Here is an 18,448-nt window from a genome sequence, read left to right as displayed (position 1 = left end):
GTAAATATAGTATAAATCAGTAAATTATATATCTTACATAGTGAATTTTGCAATGTATGAATTAAATCTTGATAAGGCTGATATATTTAAAAGTGTAAGCTGGGGTTGGAGATCCCAGTACCTGCATCAGGTGGCTCACAAATGACTGTAACTCCATGTCCAGAGATCAAGGCCCCCTTTCTGACCTCCACAGGCATGTATGTACGTACACATACACACACACACACACACACACACACACACACAAATCTTTTTAAAAAGTGTAAGCTGGGTACAATTAATATGCCTACAATCCCAGCACTTTGAAGATAGAGTCTGCAAGAGGTTCGGGAGTTCAAGGCCAGTCTAGGCTACGTGAGTTACAGAGTTCTTGTACAAAAAAAGTCTAGATGTGGGGATGTGGTAGTGCACACCTTTAATCTCAGCACTCTGGAGGCAGAGGCAGGAGGATTTCAGTGAGTTCCTGACCAATCTGGTTTACAAAGTGAGTGCCCAGTCAGTAAGGGCTATATAGCGAGAGACCTTGTCTCAAAATAAATAAATGAACTTTAAATAAACGAAAGTGTCTGTTAGAAAGGAGCCAGTAAACAGAATTAAGTTTATATTATGCTTTCTCCTCCTGACAGTGTCATGACTCTGGTTAGAACCATGCCCAACACCAATACTGTAGAATAGCAGACACTCATTTCATAGTCATTGGGGGAGGGGTCAGAGATGAGTCCTGAAGGCTAAAGTTCCAAGACTGAGCCTCATTCCAGAACTCATATACCTAAATCTACAACTCTTAGAGAAGAAAGACAATAACAGCTTCCATTTATTGAACACTTAAAATGTGAGAGTTATCAGGTCAGGCAGAACCCTTTCCAGCAGTTATTCACTGGACATATGCAGTGCAGTCTTCCTAAAGGAAGCACAGGTCCATCTTTTCTCATTCCCATGAAAATGAAGGCGGGTTAGCAAGGAACTTGAAGACAGGTTATTGACCCTGTGTAGGCCCTAAGGAGACTATGTGACATGCTCTTTGGCCCAGGGCCCCTCCTTTATCAGAGAACCAGGTGGGACTTGGCTTTCCAGAGGCCATGTCACCTTCCTGATAATCAAATTTAAAAGTTGGGTAAACTCCTAAGAATGTGTTACTCTATCCATCAACCCAAACTCTACTTCAACAACTTCTTCCTCCTCCTCCTCCTTTTCTTTTTTTTTGAGACAGGGTCTTCCTGTAACCCCAGAACTCACTATGTAGACCAGGCTGGCCTCTATTCATAGATGCCTGCCTCTGCCTCCCGAGTGCTGGAATTAAAGGTGTGCACCACGCTCCTTCAACTTCTACTTCTCATTTCCCCTAACTCTTAGAATAGCATGCCATGCTCAGAGGCATCAGGGTCCCTCTGATTTGTTCTGTAACTACCCTGTGCTCACTCTCTCCTATCCTCATCAAAGCAGCATTCTTTCAGCTCCAGGGATCCTCTGGGACAGGCTAGCAACAAGAGGAAGGATTCTGCCTCTCAGCAGACTCCTATGCAACCTGGCTGGTCCAACTTGGTCCCTCAGTGAGCCCCATCTCTGCACCTGCTTGCCTCTCCTCTGCCTTTTCTTGAAGATGTTAAAAACTTGCAATAAAAAACAAATACAAAATGCTGTAATTAATAGCCAATTCCAAGCCAACCAAGCATCTCTACTAATAAACCTCAACACTTGCAAAAAGAACAATAAATTCTGCCCCTCTCTGGTTCTGAGGTGGTCTCTTTTATATACTCTGTGTTGTGTGTATGTATGTGGGTAAGTGTGTCTACATATATATTTATTTTCCTTTATTTCCCATCCAGGGAGGGGCAGAATAATGAACTGCGTGCGTCAGGGAAGATGAATCTGAGATACTAGGGAGCAGTGCAGTAAAAAGATTAAAGTGTTATTATTGTTGGTTTTTTTTCCCCCATGGTCCATTGTGACAGCTCGACCGTCATCTGTAAAAAATGTCTCAGCGAGAGATAATCATCGGAAACTCAATAAAGCGTCAGGGGGAGCCTCAGCCCCCATCAATCACTGGGTGCCTGGAAAATTTCAGCCCTCTGTCTCCCTTTCTGCTATCCATATAAATGTCTCTAATATATTTTGTGTGGTGTGTGGGACCCAACCCTGATTTGGAACTTTTGATGAAAAAATATTTATACACAAAATATGTAAATCAGTTAAAAACCACAAGACTAGCTCTTTGCCACCCCATCATACTTTTTTCTTATTTTTATAAATGCACCAAATTTATTCTTTTTAATAAAACATGTCAACTAGTCTCTCCTAGGAGAAAAATGTCCTCGTTTCTCTTAGGGGAGAGAGACATGTGTGTGTGTGTGTGTGTGTGTGTGTGTGTGTGTGTGTGTGTAGGTTTGGATGGAAACAATTAACCTAACTGGCTGATACATTTCATCTCGAAGGTGGTCAAAATGTCTGATGGAGTGACAGTGCACTGTCCATCCTGGCGACTCTACGGCAGTATTGGCCCTGGAGGGGCAACAAGATGCTGAGTGGACCTGGGCAAGGATGAGGAAGAGGCAGGGCATTAATAAAATACTTGCCTAACGAGCTTTTGGCCTGGTGGTTTTCCAAGCCTCTGGAGAGGCCAGAGGTCTTAGCAGACTGGGTGAGGGGCACATGTTGGCTGGTTTGGTTTCTGGGTTCTCTAGACAAGAGTGGGAGATATTTTGTTGGCACTGGACATCAGTGCTTTGCCTCAGTTTCCTTTAGTGACCACATCATGAGGCTGCATAAAATACAGGACCAATAAATGTCATCTGCTGCTGTTGTAGCTGGCATTGCGGTGTGGCCTCTTGATCACTTCCTGCTGCTCCACACTGGGTCAGTTACTATAGCACCTTCTCCTTCTAGGGCTTTCCAGGCACCTCTATAGTGTAATGACAAAGTCCTGTGTCTTGATTTACCCCAGTCTTATTAATGCTGTGCTGCCATGGCTATGGCTCTAAAAGGAACCTTCTACTGCATGGATGGTGCACTCTAACATGTTCACAACCAGCCTAAACAAAGGCCTCTTTCCCACTTCTGAGAATTTTGGACACAACATATGCCTTCCCACCTCAGATCTATCCACAACCACCTATCAGCCTTCCAGGAGCTGCCTCAAGCCTTCTTAGACTTTGAGACTCAAAGATTATTTTATTTCCTTACTGTTTTAGCCTGATTCTTTATCTGAGTTATGATGGCCCTTGTTATCTGTACTTTTGATTGGACCCCTGTCTAGTATGGTCTTGGTCATGTTTTTAATTTTCATTATTATTGATATCCTTAGCACCTTACATTTACACAATGTTTTGGATTTTCTCAAGTGCTTTTATAAATACTTCAATTGACCCCAAGGGGGGAAGAGTCTCACAAGGTAGCCAAGGCTGGCCGTGAACTTTCAATTTTCCTACTTCAGCCTCCTGGGTGCTGGGATTTCAAGTGTACAATACCATTCCAGCATTCAAATGATTCTTATAACAAACCTACAGTGTGGGAAACATTTCCCTATAGAAGAGAAAACCAGTACCCAGAGACACAATGAACTACTCAAGGTCATGCAGTTAGGTAACAGATAACTCAAATTAGTGTTTGGCTTTCTGAGGATGGTAGATTCTACCACAGAAAAACACTTGGAAGGCTGTATCAAAACTGCAGCTTTCTATAAACATGATGAGACTAATGATCATAATGATGCAAAAACAGAGATTTCCATTAATGGAACCCCCTCTATGTACTAGGCTTTAGAAGAGGGATAAATATACTACCTCCAGCTCTCCCAAAACTTTTATTTACTTTACAAATTAGGACTGATAACTTCTAAGAAGTCTAGAAAATTGCTCCAGGTGTCACAGCTACTAAAGTTTCCACAAAACCACAATACCATGGCTTAAGCACATCTCCTCTCTATGAGTGAAGCTTAGAGTGACAAACTAAGGTCTCTTTTCCAGGGACACCAAGGCCAAGGTATATTTTTTAAAAAGTATTTATTAATTTTATTTTTTTGTGTATGAGTGTATTGCCTGCATATGTATAAGTACACCCATGTCATGCAATGCCCAAGGAGGTCAGAAGAGGGCATTGGATTCCCCTGGAACTGGAGTTATGGATGGTTGTTAGCTGCCATGTAGGTGCTGGGAATGGAACCTGGGTCCTCTGCAAGAGCAGTCAGTGCTCTCAACTGCTGAGCCATCTCTCTAGTCCCCTAAGGTGTATTTTTAAGGCAGTTGGAGCATAAGACTGCAAGTAACACCTGTGGTCTGGATTGTGCTACTCGAAGAGTGGGAGCCTGGCAGCAGTGTGGCTCCACTCCAAGCCTACTGAATCAGATCTCTGGAGGTGAGGTCCAGGAATCTGCTTTACCAAGCTCTCCAAGAGATTCCTTTTTCCTGGGAGACTCTGCATTCCCATCAGTCTGTATTCTTTGGGGGCAAACCTCTCTGTGCTGGGGTAAGATTGGATACACTGTGCTTAACTTATACACTGGGTAGTTACTTATAGGGAACTAGTTAGTGAGACCGTGTCTTAGCATGGCCTGGAGGGTAGGGAGAACTATTATTGCATAGAGAGCAGTTCCATTACTGTCAGTGGGGACTCCTCGCCACCTCCTGAACTCCAGGGCACTTGTCCATTGGTTTGTGATACGCCAGCTTGCATAATCTTGTCCCCTATCTGAAGACAAGAGATGGGGAGGTCAGCTAGAGCAGGCCTAGGACTTGCAGTCTCCATGGGAAGGGGTTCTCGGGTGGGAGGGCTTGGCCCTGGCGGGTCCAGTCTGGCAAGCCTCTACCCCAGAAAAGCCCTATGCCAACCCAGTTCTATACAACTCATCTTTATTCAGCTGCCACTCGGAGCTGAGAAGTGAAGCTGATTTATAGGCTGTTCTGGCCACGTTTCTACTGTGTTTTATTGTTTTAATTGTATATGAGAGGCGCTCAGAGTACTCACTTGTATTTCTGACAGCGCCAGACACTGGATGTTTATAACCCTTACTTGTAAGCAGCCTGCGGCATTCCCGCCTGGGCGACTTGTTTACTGTTACCACTAATTTACGGCCTCCTCCACCTGAGGATTGGAGCTCACCACCTACCACCCAGCCACAAGTGGAACTCTTCTTGGAGTGGGCTGGAGGCACTGAAGAGAATGTGGTCACAACAGAGAAAGAGCAGGCAGAGGAATGGCTGCAGTCCCAGCTTCACCTCACATCTGTCCCACCTGTGACCCTCCTTAGAACATGTTTTCTTTTCCCCTCTCTAATTCCAAAGCCCAGCTAAGTATCTTACTTGCTCCATGTGGACCTAAGCACTTAGAAATCATACTCCAGTGACCAAGAATCCCCTTTAAGGAATTCTTGATGGGCAGACATCCAGCCTGTTAATACCCCTTGAGTGGTGGTGCATTGCTCACTATCTTCTAAACAGTATTCTGTCTTACACTAAACCCAAACCCACCTCAAACGAAGAACTTTGTTAAATGTTGTGGAGTTTTACATACACATGATCATCTCTAATATAAGATAGGTTTTGCTACCCTTCTATCACAGATGTAAAGTCTAGAAGGCAAGGACTCTGTCACTTGCTCAAGATCACATAGCCAGTCAGTGACCAGGTTTAGATGACCATTGCTTCCTGGCAGTGCAGCTCAACCTTTCTCTAGGGCACCATCATGCCTCTGAAGGTGATGCTCTGAGGGCTGCATAGATTGTGAAGGAAAGGCCAAGGAGATCCCACACCAAGCACACCTGGGCCAGCAAGCCTATCTTTACCCAGAAACACCAACCTTGACAACAAGGATGGGTCTGCAATGTACCTGGGTGAGCAGGCTTCCCCCAGTGTGTAGTGCTGGTATGTAAGGCAGGGAAAGGGTTTCCCTAGGCATGGCCAACCCATGACAGAGCCTCAGTGAAGAGAGCAAAGACCTTTCTTTCCTCTTCAGGCTGTGCCTGTTCTGAGCAGGCAACACAGACACAAAGTATCTCAAACCTTTTAGTTTCCTGGCTTAGTCTCACACTCTAAATGCTGGTATCTTAGAGGGAGGGATTTGTCCCCCCATTTTCTCACTTTCCTCACTTTAAATTCTTCCCTAGAGCAATTTCAGGCACATCCATTGTTTTCACTCCCAAGCAAATGTTGGTGACTCCTCAAACCCCATCTCCTCCTAGACTACTCCTGTGAGAGCCATTCCCAGACACCTAGCTATACAACCAAATCAAAAACAAAGGAGTTGGTATGGGTGCCTAACATCAATTGTCTATCCATTTTTACAAGCCCCTGAGCACTCAACCTCTTCCTAAAATCTTCCTATTATTTTTCTCTTCATTCCCAAAGAGTACCTGTAGGATCAGTAGAAAACTGAAATGTTATTTTAAGAGAGGAATAAACTTATCAGATTCCTAAAGGGGTCCATTATCCTCAAAAGGTCAGGAATCACTACTAATTTCCTGATCTGAGTCCTCCTCTATCCAGTTGAAATAGTCTACCTGAAAATGTGAATTCCCCTGTTTAAAATCCTTTAATGGCTCTCAGCATGCAGGAAGTGCTCCCTAGAGCTGTGCTGTGAGGGTCTTCCAAGTACTTTCTTCCACTTACTCCTGTTCTCAGAACCAGGGCAGATGGTACTACCTGCTATCTACCATTCTCTACCCATACTTCTGCCTGGAGGATCTTTCTCAGTCAGCCTGGAAATCCAATTCATCCTTAAAACCCAATTCAAAGTCACTTACCCAGTGACATGTCTCAGACAGAACCAGCTCTCAGGAAAAGACCATCACCACCTCTCTGTAATACCCACATCCTTCATATAGCTAGCTAGCTACTTTTTCCTTTACCACTCTTTAGTGTGACTCCTTGCTCTAAGGTCCATCTTATTACTTGAAAGGGAGTACTGTTGAAGGGCCAGACCATGCATATTCATTTAGATATTCCCAGTATCTGGCAGAGTGCCTAACACACAGTAAAATCATGTTGGATTATAAATAAATAGAACTAACAAGCAATTATAACTGGAGAGAACTTTGTAATTCACACGTCACATTATTTTATGTCTTGATCATTACAGCAATACAGATAGATAGACAAGGGATAGTAGGGAAATCTTGCCAAGGTCACAAATTACAATTCATCATCTTCTCTCAGCACCAAGTAAAGGTTGAGACCCACAGAAACAACAATTGCAAAATGCAGTGAATTTAAGATGAAGAACTTTGGGAATGACTATGCTCTGATAGTGAAGGACTGTCCAGCTGTCTTGAGCTTGTGGCTTTCCTGTGTGATAGCACAACTCTCTGTGTGAAAGGGATGTATGTGCCTTCTGTTCTACCTTATCCTCCTCATACATCTCCCCAGTCAGGTTACTTCCCGTAAAAAAGTCAATTCAGTCAAAAGGAAAGAGAACCATGGGATTCTTACACTTCTTTCTGTTTCACCAATGAGGATGACCCAGAGCTGGCAGAGTGCCTACCTCAGAGCAGGCACACAATGAACACTGATAGAGGGGTAAAAGCACAAGGGGTCAGGAAGTGGAAAAGGCAAGAAAGCACAGCTAAGGGGACCTCTGGACACTGGAACACAACATGTGATCTACACACTCATAGTTAACCTGGGATATGTGGGGAGATGCAGGTTGGACACACAGGAGGCTGCTAAGTGTTGAGAAGAGCCCTGAGAAGACACTGAAGGACTGTGTCATCCTGGCACCAGTCTGAAAGCATGGCACATGGAGAACAAAGCAAATCTAAAAAGAAGACAAGCTGCAAAGTAGTCTGCAATGGGGGGAGGGGGGTTGATTATAGACCACTGATAATGAGCTTATTAATGACTCAACAATTCTAGGTTTTTTTTGTAAACAGTGCTGGGGATTGAACCCAGGGCCACATGCCTACTAGCAAGCACTTTACTATTGAACAACATCTCTAGTCCTGGAATTTAAAAAAAAAAAAAATTGGTTTGTATGTGCTCTGCTGATTTCCAAGCTCCACACAGGTTCCCTAAGAATAAGGTGTTAACATTCCAGAATAACCCAAGGTAATGAACCTAAGGGCAGGAAAACAAATGCTGGGCACATTTTTATTTGAGCAACAAATGGCAGAAAATATAATTTTGTAGACAAAATAGAGAAACATGATGCAAAAGATGGAACTTTGGGGCTGGAGAGATGGCTCAGCAGTTAAGAACACTGGTTGTTCTCATAGAAGACCAGGATTTGAATCCTAGCACCCACATGGCAGTTAACAACTTTCTGTAACTCCAGTCCCAGGGGATCTGACAATCTCTTCTGATCTCCGAGGGCACTGCATGACACGGGTGCACTTACCTACATGCAGGCAATACATGCATACACATAAAATAAAAAGAAAAAAAGAAAAGAAAAGAAAAGGGGAACTTCGGTGGATTACAGTTGTGAATGTTGAATAATGCATCAAAACTGTCCTGTTCATGAGCTCAAGGATTCTGAATTTAATAATGTCCTTATGCTCATTTTGATCCAAAAAGTTCATGATGCAGGAGCTCATCCAAGTTAACTAGTGCCAGCACAGAGGAGAGGACCAGCAAACAACTTTAAATAAGTGAAGCCACAGGAAGTCTACACTTACTTTGCAGATGATACAAAATAAGAGATCGTTCATATTTTTTTTTTAATGAAAGCTTTTTGCAACCTTTTGTTATTTATTTATTTACCTAGAACGAAGGCTGGCTGGCATAAGAGTTAAAAAGAAATCAGAGGGGCTTGACCAAATGAACAAATAAGTAAATAAACACAAAGCCTGTTCTGGTGCCATCTAAGGTTATTTTGGTATTGAAGAGTATTTACCATCTGGCTACTGCTAGAAAAAGCTTGCTACCCTGTACTGATTTAGAATGAACATGACCAAGCTGGAGAGAAGCATTAGCACAAAGCTACAGAAGTTGAATGCAAGCCACGAAGACCAGTGTAGTGGCAAGAGCTGGATTAGATTCTATGAAATCAAAGTATTTCCTGAGCCCACTAAGACTCTGAGAGCAGAAGAGCAGGCACTCAAGAGAATCCCCCTGCCCCCTTCTGGGCCCCAATGTTTAACAAATAGCCGCTTTGCTTTTTGGCGCAGGCACCCAAACACAAGACTGATGGGATGGTATGTCTGAGTGACAAGAGAACAGCCCATCAGCTAAGTCTACTTTAGGTGGCAAATATACTGCAAGTCTGGCACTCTTGAACTTCTCCTCTGTTTGAAGTATAAAGTGAGCACTCCTCCAGCTCAGTGGGGAATCTGCAGAGGCACAGGTTATGGCCTGCACATGCAACTGTCAGCTGGGGAGCAGAGAAAAGACTTATGGGCAGGCAAGAGTTCAAATAACCACAGAAGAGGCCAAGATTCAGGGCACACTCAGAAGAGCTGCCGAGGGCAAAGTGACTTCACACTTCATGTGGGCACAATGCCCTGATGCTCTTGGACACTGCCCTCATGCCACTGATTAAAGAAACTTTCTCTCTGCAGTAACAACCAAATCTCTGCTCCGGGCTATCACAGAGCCATGTCAGTCTTGCCTCACTTGTTCAGAGGATTGAGTGCAGTAAATGTCTTCCTTCTCTGCTGAACCACCAGGGCTCATGTTCTGACTTTTAGGCACTCAGCAGGGCTATTATCCTTATGGCACTAGTACCAACTCCAAAACTGCTCAGCTGCCCTGTCACCTAAGTCTCAGAGGAATAGCACTCTGTTTGGGTGATCCAGAACAATGGTGGGAAATGGGCACAGTCTACACAGGCAAAAGCTCAAATATAAAATGCTCATTTGTCCGCAGCCAATGCAACCTGCCTTCTTTCCAACTTCACTTTGAAAGAACAACTCACCAGAGGCAACAGACTGATTTGAGCAGGTGTCCTTGAACAGACTGGTGGCACAACACCTCTTCTCAAGTCCTGTTAATTACCATAGGACAACCTAAGACGCACTAATGACAACTTCATTTTATAGCACAGACACTGAGGCAAAAGGTCTGCAAGTTATGCTAGATCACAGTATAGGGAAGGACCAGTCTCAGAGAGAAGACTACATATCAAAAAAGCAATATTCAGAGTATTTCTCATCTTACTTTGGCAGCACATACACTAACATTGGAATAATTCAGAGTAGTTCTTAGGGACTTCTATGGCTGAGAGAACCGTAAGGCTAATTAGGATACTGGGGCAGGTAGGTCTGCAGGAGGGGAAGGAGCAAGCACACCTCCTATGCACCTTCCCCAACTGTTTCACTGAAATCTGTTCCATTGCTGCTCATCTGAGGCTCCTATATCAGGAGAACACCAGGTGAAATGTGCCCTACCTCATCCAGGCCACGAACTCAGGCTCTGATTTCTTTCCCCAACACTTCTGTGTTGAAGAAGGACTGTGAAGGACATCTATATGGATATCCTTGGGGATATCCATGAGTGCCCACTGGCACTGAGCAAGGCTTGTGGAACCCACAGGGGAAACACCCAGAGTTATGGGGCAGCCCATGCTTACCTTCCAAAGAATGGATTCCCTGTTCCTTGGCAGTCTTGTAGACACTGCTGAAATCATCCCCAAGGTTTGGGTCAGCCCCAGCAGCAAGCAGGACCTGTACCACACTGGAAGCAATTGGAAAAGCAGAGTGTCACAAGGTCTGTTTTTCACAATTATAAAACACAGACCATTTATCAAATGGCCTCCATGGACACTAGGCACACACGCTACACACACACACACACACACACACACACACACACACACACTCTTTTAGAAAATCTTTAAAAAACAAAGTAAGCTTGGTATGGTGGCATATGCCTTTATCCTAGCACTTGGGAGGCAGAGGCAGGTGGATCTCTGGGAGTTCAAGGCCAGCCTGGTCTACATAGTGAGTTCCAGGCCAGCTGGGGCTACAGGGAGACCCTATTTCAAAAAGCCAAAAAAAACCAACAACAACAACAACAAAAGCACACACAAAACAAAACAAAACAAATCCCACAAAACCAAAAACAACAAAGTAAAAACTAAAAACAAAAACAAACCAAAAAAAAAAAAAAAAACAAAGCAAGGGGCTGGAGAGATATGTCTCCAGTGGTTAACAGGACTGGCTGCTCTTGTAGAAGACATGGGTTAAATTCCCAGCACCCACACGGAGGCTAAAAACCATCCGTAAAGCCAGTTCCAAGGGATCTGATGACCCCTTCTGACCTCCATGGGCACTGCATGACACAGGTGCACTTATAACTTACATACATGTGGGCAACATACTCACACACATATAGTAAAATAATAAATAAAATATTTTAAAAAACCTAACCTAACCAACCGACCAAACAACAAAACAACAATAGAATTATCATATGAGCTGGCTGCCACCGCCAATAGAATTATCGTATAAACTAGTCATGCCGCCACCACCACCACCACTACCACAGAATTATCATATGAGCTGGCCACACTATTCCTGGGTGAAAACCCAAAGGAACCCTAGTCAGTATACAGCAGAGATACCTGCACATCCGTGTTTACTGCTGCACTAGTCAAACAAGCTCAAAAGGGACCCAGCCTCAGAGGCCCATCAACAGATGAATGGATAAATACAACATGCTATAAACACAATGGAGTTTTATTCAGCCTTAAGGAAAAATGAAATTAATTCAACTGTAAGAAAATAGAACTGGAGAGCAGGTTGTTAAATAAAATAAGTAAGATTCAGAAAGATAACATCATGTTTTCTCTCATATGTGGAATCCAGGTTTAAATATAATAATAATTTAAAAAACCCAACTAAGGCAGGGGAGGGCACTGAGAGAGGAGTATCGATGAGAACCAAGTATAAGAGCACATAGTCTACGAAAATGACATGATGAAACCCATCACTCTGTAGTGCAAACTTAAAAAGTTCATGAATACAGAAAACACACTCACACTCACACACACACTCAAGCATGACATGAAAACAGGAGGGATGACACGGGGGGGAGAAAGGGACCAGCAAGAGGAGGAGGAGGGATGGAGGATGGTAAATAAGAGTAAAGTACCGATGAAACACATGTGTGAAGATGCCATGATGAAATTCATTACTTTGCATACTAATAAAAGCATTAATAAAAGTAGAAATTAGAAATCAAAAAAATCTCAAAACAAATGAAAACAGGCACACAACACACCAAAACTTATGGGATATAGCAAAAGCGTTGTAAGAGTAAAACTAATAGCTTATAAATGCCCTCATCAAAAGAAGAGAGAGGGGCTAGAAAGACAGCTCTGTGGTTAAGAGCAGCGGCTGCTCTTGCAGAGGAGCCAAGTTCGATTCCCAGCATGCTCATAGCAGCTAACAATCATCCATAACTCCAGTTCCAGGAGATTCTGATGCCCCCCTAATCTCTGCGGGCATTGCATAACACAGGTGCACTTACACACATGCAGGCAATACAGTCATGCACATAAAAATAATAAATAAAACATTTTTTTAAAAAAGAGGAGAAAGGGCTGGAGATGGCTCAGCAATTAAGAGCACTAGCTGCTCTCCCAGAGGACCAGAGTTCAGTTCCCAGCAGCCATACTGTGTGGTTCACAACCACCTGTAACTCCAGATCCTGGCCTTCCGGGCACCTGCATTTACATGCACAAACCACCCCCCAACACACATATACACATAATTTTTTAAAAAAGAAATCTTTAAAAGTCTAAAGTTAGTAGAAGAAAGGAAATGATAAAGATGAGGGCAAAAATAAAGCACTGACCAAGAAACAGCAAAGTCAACAAAGCAAAGTTTGGTTCACTGGAAAGAGGAGGAAAGCAAAGTTTTTGTCATAATATGAAAAAAAGACAACTGAAATAAATTAGAAATGAAAAAGACCTTATAAATACTATAGTAAGACAAAGGATTGTAAGAGACCTAGGAATAATTATATTTCAACAAAGGGTATGACCTAGGAGGAATGGATAAGTTCCTAGACATATTTAGCTTACCAAGAGTGAATCATGAAGAGATAGAAAACTGGACTAATAATGAGGAAGGTGATTATGACGGCTAATCCTGGTTGCCAACTGGATTGCATTAAGCAGCACCTAGGGGATTAGTAAAGCCCACTCTGCATATGTCCGTGAGGGCATTTCCAGAGAGCGAACATTAACCCAGGGTGGGGTGAATGTGGGTGTTAAACTCCACCTGCTGGGGGCCCAGAACTCAGGGGAAAGGAGGAGGTCCACTAGTGCAGGCATTCTCTCTCTCCCTCTGTTTTATGGCCACTATGAGGTCCTCACCATTATGTGCAGCCTCACCTCAGGAACACAGCAGTACAACTGCTGATTGTGGATGCAAACCTCTGAAACTGTGAGCCAAAACAAATCTTTCCATCTTTTAAATTGTTCTTTTAGGTATTTGTACCGTGTCAAAAACAATGACTAAAGTGTGCTCTAAAAAAGAAAAAAGGAAAAAAGAAAGCTGCAGGTGGTACTCTAGGCCGTGCTTTGTTCTTGCAGTATACTCAATAAACGTGTGTGTGTGTGTGTGTGTGTGTGTGTGTGTGTGGTGTGTTGCATGCACATGAATGTATGTACAGGTGTGCTCACCATGCATACACATGCAGAAGCCAGAGAAGAATGCTAGGTGTCTTCTGCTGTCTCTCTCTCTATTGCCTTGAGACAGGGTCTCTCACTGGATGGGAAGCCTACCTTTTTACATGGGTACTGAGGATCTGAACTCAGGGTCTCACGCCTGCAAAGCAAACACTCTTATCCACAGAGCCATCTTAATAGTTCCCTTCTCCCCATAAACTATTCTTTAAAAAAGATGGTTTCACCAGGTGTGGTGGTACATGTCTTTGATCTCAGCACTCTGGAGGCAGAGACAGAAGGATCTCTCTGAGCCTGCACTACATAGGGAGTTCAAGGCCAGCTGGGGCTACAGGAAGACCGTGTCTCAAGAACAAAACAAAAATTAAAACATAGCATCAGGTTGGTGAGGTGACTAAGCAGGTAAAGGCACTTGTTGCCAAGTTCAATTCCTAGGACTCATGTGGTGGACAAAGAGAACCAACTCTTGCAAGTTATCCTCTGACCCTCACACCTGAGTCATGGTACACATGCCTCCCTAACACACCACACACACACACACACACACACACACACACACACACACACACACGATAAATAAATATAAAAAGAGATGGCTTTACTGACAAAATCTACCAAACACTTAAAGAAGAATGAATTCCAATCTTTCCTAAATTCTTCCAAAATTTAAATAAAGAGGAACAGGTCTATGAGGCCTGTGTTACTCTAATACCAAAGCCAGAAAATGACAATATTGCTAATGAACATAGATGTAAAGATCTCAAATAAAATATTAGCAAATCAGACTCAATGGCATATTGATACTCACCATACAAATGACATAAATTCATTTTTATCTTAGAGATGCAAAGATGGCTCAACATACACAAATCTGTGTGATATATCATATTCACAGAATGAGGACCAAACCCATATGCTCACCTAAATAGAGAAGGAAAAAAATTCAACATCCTTCCCTGACAAAATTTTCAACAAATTAGGTGTATAAGGAATGTACCATGGAGAAATGGCTTAATGATTAAGAGCGCTGTCTGCTCTTACAAAGGACCCAGGTTCAATTTCTAACACCCGAAGTCCAATGTGGTGGCGCACGCCTTTAATCCCAGCACTCTGGAGGCAGAGGCAGGTGGATCTCTGTGAGGTCAAGGCCAGCTGGTCTACATAGCGAACTCCAGGCGAGTTGAGGCTATAGGAGACCCTGTCTCATAAAGACCCAAAACAAAAACAAAAAGGCATGTACAGAAACATAATATAGGCCTTTTATGACAAACCCACAGCTAATATCACACTAAAAAATGAAAGGTCAGGTCAGGTATGGTGGCTCATAGCTACAATGCCAGCACTCAGGAGGCCAAAGCAAGATCAGTGTGAGTTTGGGGCCAGCCTGGCCTCCAGAGTAAGACCCTGGTCTCACCCCACCCCCCAAAGTGCAATGTTGAAAGTTTTTCCTCTGAGACCAGGAACAAGTCAGGGTTGTCTATCATCACCATTTCTATTTACTACAGTGCTGAAAGTCCTAGCTACAGCAACCAAACAGAAAGACCAGCACCACGTGGGAAGGAAGAATCAAAATTACCCATTTGCTGATAAGATATCTTATATACAGAAACCCTTAAAAAGTAATTTAAAGGAGGCTGGACGTGGTGGCACATGCCGTTAGTCCCAGCATTTGGGAGGCAGAGGCAGGTGGATCTCTTTGAGTTCAAGGCCAGCCTGGTGTACATAGTGAGTTCCAGCTGGGCCTACTGGAGACCCTGTCTCAAAAAAGACAAAGGTGGGGGGGGCGCTGGAGAGATGGCTCAGCCATTAAGAGCACTGACTGTTCTTACAGAACACCTGGGTTCAAATTCCAGCACCCACATGGTGGCTAACAACCCTTCATAACACCAGTTCCAGGAGATCTGATGCCCTCTTCTGTCCTCCATAGGCACTGCACTTATATACATGCAGGTATAACACTCACACACATAATAAATAAGAAAGCCTGTTTGAACTAATAAATGACTTCAGTAAACTTTCAGGATACCAAATGAAATACATAAAACCAAGTGATGATGCACACCTGTAATCCCAGCACTTGGAAGGCTAAGGCTGAAAGACTATGAGTTTGAGGCCACCCTGGGCTACACAGTGAGTTCAAAGTCAGTTTCAGCTACATAGTGAAACACTGATTCAAAACAGCAAAATGAACATATAAAGAGAAACAGTTCTATTAACACCCATCTAAAAAAAATTAAAAAATGATCCCATTTATAACTAAGTGCAAAAGAAAAAGTAAAATATTTAGGAATAAATTAACCAAGAAAGCAAAAAATCTGTACAGTGAAAATTAAAACATCAGTGAAAGAAATGGATGGCACAAGTGGAAAGACAGTGTTTGTAGATTGGAAGAACCGTATCTGAAATGCCCAAACCACCCACTGTGAACCATAGATTCAATGTAATCCCTACCAAAATGCTGTTGACTGTTTCACAGAAATAGAAAAAACAGCCCTAAAATTTGCATGGAACCACAAAAGATCTTGAAAAGCCAAACAATCAAGCAAAAAATAAAAAGCTATAGACACCACATTATTGACTTCAAAATACACTACAAAGCTATAGTGATACAAACAATGTGGTTTTGGCATAAAAACAGACAAAAAGTTCAAAGGAGTATAATAAAGAACTTAGAAATAAACCTACATATTTATAGTCAGTTGACTTCAGACAAAGTTAGCAAGAACACAATGAAGAAAGGACAGTCTCTTCAATAAAATGGTGTCGGGAAATCAGTGTCTACAAGCAGAAAGAAATCAGACCCTGTCTCATACCCTATATGAAAATCAACTGATAATGGATTAAAGGATTAGGCATAAGACCAGAAGCTATGACACTACAGAGGAAAACATAGAAGAAAAGTTCCATGACATTGGTCAGTGCAATCATTTTTTATATGACTCCAAAAGCAAATATAATAAAAGAAAAATAGATAAATGAGATTTTATAAAACTGAAGCACTTCTGCATAGCAAAGGAAACAGCTAACAGAGTAAATGCACAGACTAAACACCTCCATGTCACGTCTAATGAGGTTAATGCCAAAATATATGAGAAACTCAACAGCAAGAAACAATATAAACCAGTAACAGTGGCTTATTCCTATAATTCCAGCACTTGGGAGTCTGAGGAGAACTTCTAGGTCAGCCTGGGCTAGACAGAGTGAAATCTTATGTTAAACAAACAAAATATAAGCCAATATAAAAATGGTTTAAGAAACTTGGACATTTTTCAGAAGACAAATGGTCAGCTGACATATAAGAAAAATGTTGAGTGTCACTAATCATCAAGGAAATACAAATTGGAAACAGAATGAAATGCTACCTTAGTCCTGCTACAATGGCCGTTACCAAAAAGAGGAAGGATAGGGACTGAGGGCTGAGCACTGGCTGCTCTTACAGAGGACCTGGGATCAGTTCAAAGCACCCATATGGTGGCTAACAACCATGCATACATAACTCCAGTTCCAGGGGACCAGATGCCCTCTTCTGACTGACACAGGCATTATAGGACATGGGTATACTTACACACACGCAGGCAATACGCTTGTACATGTAAAAAAATTTTTTTTAAAAAGAAAGATGAAGGATGCTGGGCCTGGTGGTACAGGCCTTTAATTCCAGCACTTGGGAGGCAGAGACAGGCAGATCTCTGTGAGTTCAAGGCCAGCCTGGTCTACATAGTGAGTTCTAGGCCAGCTGAGGCTACAGGGAGATGCTGTCTCAAAAAAAGACCCCCCCCTCCCAAAAAAAGAGGATAACAGGTGTTGGCAAGGATGTGAAGGAAAGAAAATCATGCATACTGTTGCTAGAATGTAAATTAGTAATAATTAGGGAAAACAGTATGAAGGCCACTCAAAAAGTTAGTATGAACCAGCAATCCCAGTACTGGTGTATACCCAAAAGAAATGAAACCAGAATGTGGAAAAGAGACCTGCACTCATATGTTCACAGCAGCCAAGACATGGAGCAACCTCAGTGTTCAGAAGCTAGAGGGATGGAGTGGAGAGATACAGGTCATAGGACACAAAATCTCAGAAAGAGAGAAAGAAGGAAGAGAGGATAAGAGAGAGGGGAAGAGGGAGCCAGTGAGGGGGGGAGAGAGGGAGAGAGGGAGGGAGGGAGAAAGGGAGGGAGAGAGAGAAAAAAAGAGAGGGCAATAAATTCTGGAGGCAAAAGATCAGATTGCTCAGGGCTTAGGGCTGGAGAGATGGCTCTGCAGTTAAGAGCGCAGACTGTTCTTGCACCGCTAATCCAGGTTTGGGGGCTCTGACTCCCCTCTTCCCTCCACTGCAGGCATCTGCATTCATGTGCACATACCTTCTCATACACATAATTTTAAAATAAAATAAATCTTTAATTTAAAAGAGCACAATACTTCATCTGAAAGAAAAGGGGATTTGAATGGAAAATTAGAGGAAGTTGAAAATTTAAAAGTATGTAATAGTTGTGTTCCCTTTTTCATGGATTCCTTATCAATGTCCTTTGCCTGTTTTTCTCTTTGTGAATGATAATTTTTACCTTTTGCTAACTGGCCTTCCAAACTGCTGACATTTTGGAAGCCAAAGACATGCCAAACAAATCCCGGGGATTATCAGAACTACTTAAAAGTCACACTTTAGTCAGGTGCGGTGGCACACGCCTTTAGTACCAGCACTCGGGAGGTAGAAGCAGGCAGATCTCCGTGAGTTCAAGGCAAGCCTGGTCTACATAGTGAGTTCTAGGTCAGCTGGGGCTACAGGAGACCCTATCTCAAAAGACCAAAAAAAAAAAAAAAAAAAGTCACGCTTTATTTTCACTCCTCTTTCACCGGGCTTTCCTTGGGGACATTCAGAGCCATTGAACGTTTCTTTG

At 42.8% G+C, this 18,448-nt stretch overlaps 1 protein-coding gene across 1 annotated transcript in view; it reads right to left on the bottom strand.

The window, feature by feature from the left end:
- The window catches only part of Clpb (ClpB homolog, mitochondrial AAA ATPase chaperonin), a 153,177-nt gene that overhangs the window by 87,645 nt on the left and 47,084 nt on the right, over nt 1-18,448 (bottom strand). Inside the window, exon 4 of the mRNA XM_008854047.3 lies at nt 10,495-10,598. Within this exon, the coding sequence (XP_008852269.2) occupies nt 10,495-10,598 (104 nt within the window). The remainder of the gene's footprint in view (nt 1-10,494; nt 10,599-18,448) is intronic.

Source organism: Nannospalax galili, unplaced genomic scaffold (genome assembly GCF_000622305.1).
Source record: "Nannospalax galili isolate Female #2095 unplaced genomic scaffold, S.galili_v1.0 scaffold1387, whole genome shotgun sequence".
NCBI classification, from domain to species: Eukaryota; Metazoa; Chordata; class Mammalia; order Rodentia; family Spalacidae; genus Nannospalax; species Nannospalax galili.
This window is presented reverse-complemented; position numbering and strand designations above follow the sequence as displayed.